General features: G+C 48.2%; 1 protein-coding gene across 6 annotated transcripts in view; it reads right to left on the bottom strand.

The window, feature by feature from the left end:
- Window positions 1-5,815: 5,815 nt before the first annotated feature.
- SLC25A25 (solute carrier family 25 member 25) overlaps window positions 5,816-9,043 on the bottom strand; it is a 40,461-nt gene continuing 37,233 nt past the window's right edge. For all 6 annotated transcript variants that reach the window (XM_053373460.1, XM_053373461.1, XM_053373462.1 and 3 more), the window contains one exon: window positions 5,816-8,743. In XM_053373460.1, coding sequence (XP_053229435.1) covers window positions 8,559-8,743 — 185 coding nt within the window. In that variant the 3' untranslated portion in view covers window positions 5,816-8,558. The remainder of the gene's footprint in view (window positions 8,744-9,043) is intronic.

Below are 9,043 nucleotides of genomic sequence, written 5' to 3'. Positions count from 1 at the left end.
CCCACTCCTCCAGTATATTCAGAGGCAGACTGGTAAATCAGTACAGCTGAACAAGTCTATGTAAAGGGCTCCCTCTCCTGTACAATGTGTGCATATGCTGTCTGAGTAACTAAAAAGCCCACTAGGACAGTGCTCCAACCTTGGGCCAGCCAATGTCGTAGAACTACAATTGCCATCATCCCTGACCATTGACTAAACTAGCTGGGCAAGATGGGGATTGTAGTCCAACAACATATGGAGACTCAAGATTGAAGGACACTCAATACTCTGGGATTGTGGCATTGTTTATTTTTTTGAGACAGACAGTATGCGACCACAGTTTTTGCTCTCACAATTTCTCCTTGGCCTCTGTTTTTGGCAGGGGTGGTAAACAGAATTTCTTCTTAATGTTTAGTCAGAAGCCCCTTTCTTCTTGCTATTGGATCCCATTGGTACAGATTATGCCTTCTGGTAAGGTAGGTGGTGCAGCCACTTTTGAATGGGAACCAAGTTTAGCTGTCATTTGTGGTGGCCATTGGCCATGTTTAGTTACCCCAAATTTCACTTCTTGCCACCCAGACTAGCCTAAACCAACCTGGCACCCTCCAGCTGTTTGGGCTATAATGTGTGGGCTAGAACTGTAGTCCAGAACATCTGGAGAGAACTGAGTTGGCGAAGGCTGGTCCAGAAATTAGAACAGTGCTGCATGGGACCAACTGTGGCCCTCCAGGCCTTTCCGACTGGCCCTCCAAATTTTCACCTATCTGCTCACTGGACCACCTCACACCCTGGGGGCATTTGCCTGGCTAGAATGTGCCTCTTGCTCATCCAGATGAGGGATTGAGAGCTGTATGTGAGTGCAGGTAGGAACTAGCCTACTGTGCAACGGTAAAAGTTATGTTTCTTGCTCTTCCCATTTTTACCTCTGGTCCTGCCCACCACGGATAGTGGCCTTTAGAAATGTGGCTAGTCTAGAACATAAATGACTTTATCACTCCCTAAATGTTTTAGGTTGTAAGCTCCTTGCGAGCAAGGACCTGTCCATTCTATATGCTTTCACTTCAGACCTGGAAGCAGTCTCAGCTTTTAAGCTGTCTGTCATTTTGCTGCAGCCGGTATAACAGCAGAGGCTCTTTTGGAAATCAGCAAAATGCTGGGTTGAACAGCAGATGGTGCTCCAGCCCTACAATAACTTTGGCGCTCAACCTTGGAGACTTGCTATTTGGGGGCTAATTGGTTGGTGTCATGGCTAGACAGGAAAGCGACCGGGGTGTGTGTGTGCAGCAATATAGCTGGTCTATGAGTGCAGCGGGACAAAGCAGAATACAAGCTTCTAGTTTACTGTTTCCTAGAGCTGTTGCGCTCAGGTCTTGCTTCGGGCATCTGGTTGGCCACTGTGAGAACAGGATGATGGACTTTGGCCCGAGTTCTCACGTTCTTCGGCTTGTGGGTGCCATTACCCAAACACTCCCCCTATGTTATTGTAGTTTTGCAAGTGTCCGCATCTTCAAAAAAAGGGAGGGGGGGAGAGAAGACCCAGGTAACTACTGACTGGTTTGACAGATACCAGAAAAGGTCCTAAAACCTGTGAGCACTTAGAAAAGGATGCTGTGATTACTAAGACCCATCATGCGTTTCTCAAAAATAAGTCATGCCAGATGAATAATTTCTCTTTTTTTATGGAGTTACAAACTTGGTGGGTCAGGGCAATACTGTGGATGTGGCATATGATTTTCTTGTGAGAAAACTGGTAAAACGTGGGTTGCATGAGGTAACTGTTAAGTGGATTTGTAGCTGGCCACATTTGTTGATACAGTGGATGCTTGAGTTGCGAACATGATCTGTGCAGGAAGAACGTTCGCAACCTGCAGTGTTTGCGAACCGCGCATCTGCGCAGGTCGCAATTTGGCACTTCTGCGCATGTGCAAGCACCAAAACCCAGAAGTAACCCGTTCCAGTACTTCCAGGTTCGGAGCAGTGCACAATCAGAAGCATCTGTAACCCAAGGTATGACTGTACTGGAATTGGAGAAGTGATGTATGGGGTATTGGGGAGGGGTAGTATCTCTGGTCGGGGACACGTCACGATCTCTGTGGGTGCGAGCATTCTCAACCTCAAAATGCTTTGCAAACAAATCATAGTGAGCTACTGTTGGTTCCACCACCTCCTTTGGACCAGACTGTAAGGGGCTGTCTGGACTACCCAAAGAGCTCTGTCAGATGACGTAATGAGGTAGGCTTGAAGAGCTGCCCACACCAGTGTTTGATTGCACTTGACCAGAACTTTCCTTCACTTGTGTTCAAGCCATCTTCCAGCCTGTTTCCTTGCCCCAAGATCTAGAGTATACCAGGGAGCCAAGTAGCCAAGTGGGAGAGAGGATCTGGCCAGTTATCCATGCCTCAATAATGTGGTACCCGCAGGCCTCCAGGCCCAGAGAGATCTACTAGGGTGCCCACCAGCTTCTCTAATCCCCTTTTGCACCAGATTATAATTTACAATGTCTGTTTCTCTTCACTGCCCCAAGCAGTGGTTTGCAAGAAACACAATGCAAGGTGCATCTCCACCACATCCAGTAGTTAAGCAAATAGGAAATACCAGGACAGACTTTGCTCGTGTGCTCAAGAAATCGATTCTATAAAACATATTTTGCTGCACTGTGCGAAATATGAGCAAGCCAGGGCTGAACCGATATTACCCTTGTTGGTACCTTTCCTGGGAAAATCAGATGCTCACTATGTCAGGTTCCTATTAGAAGACAGGACAAACACTAGAATATTAGCAGTGGCAGTTTTTATCGGTGGTTGCAAGAACCAATGATCCCTATCTTTAAGTCTGAACAAAATGCTTGTTTAACCTGGAGGTAGGCTGTCTGAATTGTGCATTGCTTTGTAACGATTTGTTGGGTCTCTGGACCATAATAAAGATTGATGATGAAATAGGAAATAGTGGAAGAAAGAGGGTCATGTTAAAACCTTTTTCCTCTCCCACTGCTGGTGGGGTTGTCCCAATGACAGTCCTCTAGAGAACCATCTCAAACAGACCACCACAGGCGATCAGCACACACACTCTTGCTGGCTGACCGAGCTGACAAGGTAATAATAATAATAATAATAATAATAATAATAATAATAATTTATTATTTATATCCCGCCCATCTGGCTGAGTTTCCCCAGCCACTCTGGGCGGCTCCCAATCAGTGTTAAAAACAGTACAGCGTTACATATTAAAAACTTCCCTGAACAGGGCTGCCTTAAGATGTCTTCTGAATGTCAAGTAATTATTTATCTCTTTGACATCTGATGGGAGGGCATTCCACAGGGCGGGCGCCACTACCGAGAAGGCCCTCTGTCTGGTTCCCTGTAGCTCACTTCTCGCAATGAGGGAACCGCAAGAAGGCCCTCGGCGCTGGATCTCAGTGTCCGGGCTGAACGATGGGGGTGGAGATGCTCCTTCAGGTATACAGGACCGAGGCCGATTAGGGCTTTAAAGGTCAGCACCAACACTTTGAATCGTGCTCGGAAACGTACTGGGAGCCAATGCAGATCTCTCAGAACCGGTGTTATGTGGTCCCGGTGGCCACTCCCAGTCACCAGTCTAGCTGCCGCATTCTGGATTAATTGCAGTTTCCGGGTCACCTTCAAAGGTAGCCCCACGTAGAGCGCGTTGCAGTAGTCCAAGCGTGAGATAACTAGAGCATGCACCACTCTAGCGAGACAGTTCACGGGCAGGTAGGGTCTTAGCCTGCGTACCAGGTGGAGCTGGTAGACAGCTGCCCTGGACACAGAGTTAACCTGCACCTCCATGGACAGCTGTGAGTCCAAAATGACTCCCAGGCTGCGCACCTGGTCCTTCAGGGGCACAGTTACCCCATTCAAGACCAGGGAATCCCCCACACCAACCTGCTGCCTGTCCCCCAAAAACAGTACTTCTGTCTTGTCAGGATTCAACCTCAATCTGTTAGCCGCCATCCATCCTCCAACCGCCTCCAGGCACTCACACAGGACCTTCACCGCCTTCACTGGTTCTGATTTAAAGGAGAGGTAGAGCTGGGTGTCATCTGCATACTGATGAACACCCAGTCCAAACCCCCTGATGATCTCTCCCAGCGGCTTCATATAGATATTAAAAAGCATGGGGGAGAGGACAGAACCCTGAGGCACCCCACAAGTGAGAGCCCAGGGGTCTGAACACTCATCCCCCACCACCACTTTCTGGACACGGCCCAGGAGGAAGGAGCGGAACCACTGTATGACAGTGCCCCCAGCTCCCAGCCCCTCTAGACGGTCCAGAAGGATGTTATGGTCGATGGTGTCAAAGGCCGCTGAGAGATCCAGCAGAACTAGGAAACAGCTCTCACCTTTGTCCCTAGCCCGCCGGAGATCATCAACCAGCGCGACCAAGGCAGTTTCAGTCCCATGGTGAGGCCTGAATCCCGATTGGAAGGGATCCAAATGGTCCGTTTCCTCCAGGCGTGCTTGGAGTTGTTCAGCAACCACCCGCTCAATCACCTTGCCCAAGAATGGCAGATTTGAGTCTGGGCGATAGTTGGCCAAATTGGCCGGGTCTAAAGATGTTTTTTTAAGAAGCGGTTTAATGAGGGAAGCATTCACCACCCCGCAGAGCCCATCGCCCAGCCCTTCCCGGCTTGCTTTTATCAGCCAGGATGGGCAAGGATCAAGGAGACAGGTGGTCGGTTTCACTTGTCCAAGCAGCCTGTCCACATCCTCGGAGGTAACAGATTGGAATTGATCCCATGTAACAGGACCAGACAGAACTCTAGCACTCTCCCGCCCTGGCCCTGCTCCCACGGTGGAGTCTACCTCCTTCTGAATCTGAGCGATTTTATCTGCAAAAAACTTTGCAAAAGCATTGCAGGAGATCTTGGGGTCCCTACCAGGCCCCGGTGGTACAGGTGGTTCCGCTAGATTGCGAACCACCTGAAAAAGTCTCCTGCTGCTGTTTTCTGCAGATGCAATGGAGGCGGCGAAGAAGGCCCTCTTCGCCGTCGCCATTGCCACTTGGTAGGCTCGACGTTGAGCTCTAGCCCGTGTCCGGTCTGATTCAGAATGAGTTTTCCGCCACCGGCGCTCTAGCCGTCTCAACGATTGTTTCATCACCCTCAGCTCCGGGGGAAACCACGGGGCTGTCCGGGCTCCATGCAATCGGAGAGGGCGCTTCGGAGCCAGACAGTCAATAGCCCTGGTTAACTCCGCATTCCAGCGGGCCACCAGGGAATCAGCTGAAAGGCCATCAACTTGGGATAAAGCATCCCCTACCACTCTCTGGAAGCCAATTGGATCCATTAAGTGGCAGGGGCGGACCATCCGAGTCGGTCCCACCTCCCTGCAGAGGGGTAACAGCTAGGATGGCGCCAACCAACCCCTTCCTGCTTAGTTCCCTGTAGGTCTGTTTTGGTAAAAGGGGAAACAAGATGAGTTTTGATTTTTCTCTCCCATATGCAACTAATTAGGCTACCCATGACAATCAAATCCCAAACCTCATCCAACTGTACCCAGTGAACAGGAGCAGTGTGATGTGTCCATTTCCCTGCCCAAATGATTTTTGTAGGCAACTTTCTTCCATGTGCCCTTAAGAAGTGCAGCTCTATGCCAGAAATATGGGCCTCAAGCCAGGGCTGACACTTTAGAAAGTCACAGAAGACAACTGAAGGGCATTCAAGTCACAACGTGCAACTTATCCATGACTGAAGCTTTTATTGTAATCAAGTGCGGGTAAATGCAAACTTGCTTTATGTATTTGTTTGGGTGAAGGATGCATGCGCACACACCTTGAACCCACAGACTCCCAACTCAACACAAAACAAGGAAGCCACCAGCATCTTTGATAAACCTTTATTATTGTTATTGTTATTAATAATTATTAAATTTGTATACCGCCCTTCATCCAAAGATCACAGAGCGGTTCACAACATAAAAAGAAAACACAAAAGACTTAATAAAACAAAAACAAATACCCCCCCCTCCCACAAACACATTTAAAAGGCCATAAAATGTTCATCAGCCAAAGGCCTGGTTATTCAGGAACGTTTTTGCCTGGTTTCTAAAGATATATAATGAAGGCGCCAGACGAGGCTCCCTGGGGAGAGCATTCCACAAGTGGGGAGCCAACACAGAAAAGGCCCATTCTTATGTTGCCACCCTCTGGACCTTTCATGGAAGAGGCACACAAAGTAGGGCCTCAGATAATGATTGCAGCGTACGGGTTGGTTCATATGGCGAGAGGTGGTCCTTGCCTGTCCCCTACCATCACAGGCTTCTTGTTTTGTTAGTTTTGCCCTTCATATATTAAGGTTACAGCTACAAAGACAGTTCATATTGCATTGATTTGTATGTGCTGAAATCTCCTCAGGCCACCAAAGGTAAGGGAGAGGTCTCCCAAGGGTGGAGTGACTCACAAAAGGGGTGGGGAAAACACACGACTGAGATATGAACTCAAGGCAGACAGGCAGTTTCCCCCAAAGCAGCAGTGGACAGACCCAACTTAAGGCCCAAAGAGAACTGGGGGAGAGGAAGCTGCTCTCTGCTGCACAAGGCTTTCTGTGTACAGAGCAGCAGCAGCAGCAACAGGGCCCTCTGAACCGCTGCAGCCTTCAGGGATAACTGCTTCTTCACAGTGCACTTTCCTGCCCCCGGAGGAGGAACAGCAGGCAGGCAGATCTGCCAGCACAGAAAACAGCAACAGCTCAGCTCCAACTTCCTTCCACACATCAGAAAAATGGGTATTTGGGATTTTTCTCTCCCTGAGATTTATTTTTCTCTCTCCCAAGTCCAATCAGCCCTTTTCATTATTAACCATTTAAATAAAAAAACCCATCTAGTTTGTGGTTCGTCCAACACCCATAAAAATAAAGTCACTAATGATGAGGCGATACCACAGTAAGGCAGACCCCCAAACAAGGGCCTTTCATTCCCCACCACCCACCACTCTCCTAAGGCTTTTCCCCACAAAAGGATTTTTTCTCGACTGAGGCTCTCAGTCAACCCAGATGCAGGGCAGGCAACACGAAAAGGAAATGGAGCACTAAGGACCTCTGAGGGGGTCCAGTTTGCAATGATTCTTTTATTAGACGATACTGAAAATGTGCAAAACGTTTTTAAGAACATAAATATGAGACCTGTACAAAAATACAGAATACCAAGGACAAAGTAACTATATTTAAACATGTCTACAAAAATAGTGTGACAGTTTCGTCTTTTGTCTTTAAATAAATACAAAATAAATATGCTTTGAAAGCAGCAAAACAACAACAGAAATGGAATGTGATGCTGGTCCCCAAGTCAAGGATCCCCTGGGCTCCAATAAGTCTTAGTGGACAAACTCAATGAACGCTTGAAACAGTGAAATCAGAGATATGGCAGCCACCACCTTCCCTTCTACCTATGATAAGCACCTGGTGGAGGTGGGTGGGCGGAAGCAAGCAGCTCCCCACTCCCTTCTAATAACACAATGAAGGCTACCATTTCCACCTTTGTCAGTTAACCTGGTGTGTTCCCCATAGCAAAATTTCTTTCTTGTCCAGAGTTCAAGTCCACCAGCCCACCCTAACCTAATTCAAACTCTAGCATCAACCTATAAAGTTCTATGGATGAATGAAGCAATCCAAGGCTTGAAGTTTCAAGGATAATTTGCTACCTACAGCACTTGGCAGAACTGTATTTGAAGCACCATGCAAAACGCTAACTGGGAAGTGGCCTCTCCACAGCCCCTGCCATGCTGCAGTGAGCTCAGATGCAGAGACTGGACCAGTGGCAACGCAGCTCCCCAGTTACTTGGTCAGGCCATTCAAAATGTGCAGAACTGCACGTGCCAGGTCCTCTCAGCTACTCCAGCATGCAAACACAGACATGCAGACTCTAGACTGCAGCTGCTGCTTTTGTTATAAAGTGCATTTTGCCAGCAGTTTTACAGGAACACAGAAACTATAATAAAAATAAAATATTTTAAACTCTGTCTGACTAACCTGAAAGTAACACTCAGACTCAGCAGGGACTGGCTTTGCACCCTGAAGCCTTGGTTTTAATTTACACTGCAGCGTCAGAATTTTGAAGTAGAAAAATGAATTGCTTCTATCCAAAAGAAAACATGTAAACAGCGAAGTATTTTGGCCCAGCAGCCATTCCTACCCAAGGCAGGTCGTTTGCAGAATCAAAACCATGGCTAAGAAGAGTTTACAACTCAACAGAAAAAAGCTCTTTCAAGCAAGTTGGAAGATGATACATTCTCCAGCTGTGAGCTTGCGCAAAAGACTCTAAAGAGGGCTAAAAGCCAGGCCACCACTGACAGCTCAAGAAACTTTCCTTCAATTCCCAGTTGGTCCCTTGAACATGGGAAGAACTGCCAAACGATTGTTTAAAACACATATAGAGCTTTTGATAGCAACACAGTAGAAAGGCCCAATACCTCATCATTCCCCAACACACACCATCTGGGATTTTCACAGCTTAGTTTGATCAGCTTAGTGTCAGTCAACACATTCACAGAATGAAATGGTGGCACACCCTGGGGGTCAGAGCCCCAAGATTTTGTTGAAAAAGTTCAAGGGTCCAGGCACCACCTGGTCACCGCGACTGCACGCCCAGAGTCATCTTCAGGTTCTCATAGACCACGTAGCTAATGCTCACTGCTGGGATCACCTTCATGAAGTTGGGAGCCAAGCCCCTGTAGAGGCCAAAGGCTCCCTCTGTCTTCAGGATATGCTTGAAGAGACTCCTCATTGTTACCTGTGGCGCTCCTTCGACTGAAGCTGAAAGAGAAGCCGTTGGACAATGATCAAGAGCCTGATCACATGGACTGTGGACTGCACAATACAGCATGTCAGGGGCTGGCAGAGTCTAGGATGGGGGCAGAAAAATCTCAGGGAAGGGCCCAGAGGGTTGTGGGGGTCATGGCCGAGGGAGAGAGAGAGAAAGAATCAGAGGGTACTGACAGGGAGAGGGACAGGCAAGTACCACTTGATTTCCCCCTGCTTATGTCCTCACACCAGCAAGCTCGTCCTGCCTCCCTGCCTCCCATGCTGACCCCTTCCTGGAAGGAGAGGAGCAGG

Source organism: Podarcis raffonei, chromosome Z (genome assembly GCF_027172205.1).
Source record: "Podarcis raffonei isolate rPodRaf1 chromosome Z, rPodRaf1.pri, whole genome shotgun sequence".
Taxonomy (NCBI): domain Eukaryota; kingdom Metazoa; phylum Chordata; class Lepidosauria; order Squamata; family Lacertidae; genus Podarcis; species Podarcis raffonei.
The sequence above is the reverse complement of the archived record's forward strand: the minus strand, read 5'-3'. Positions and strand labels throughout refer to the sequence as shown.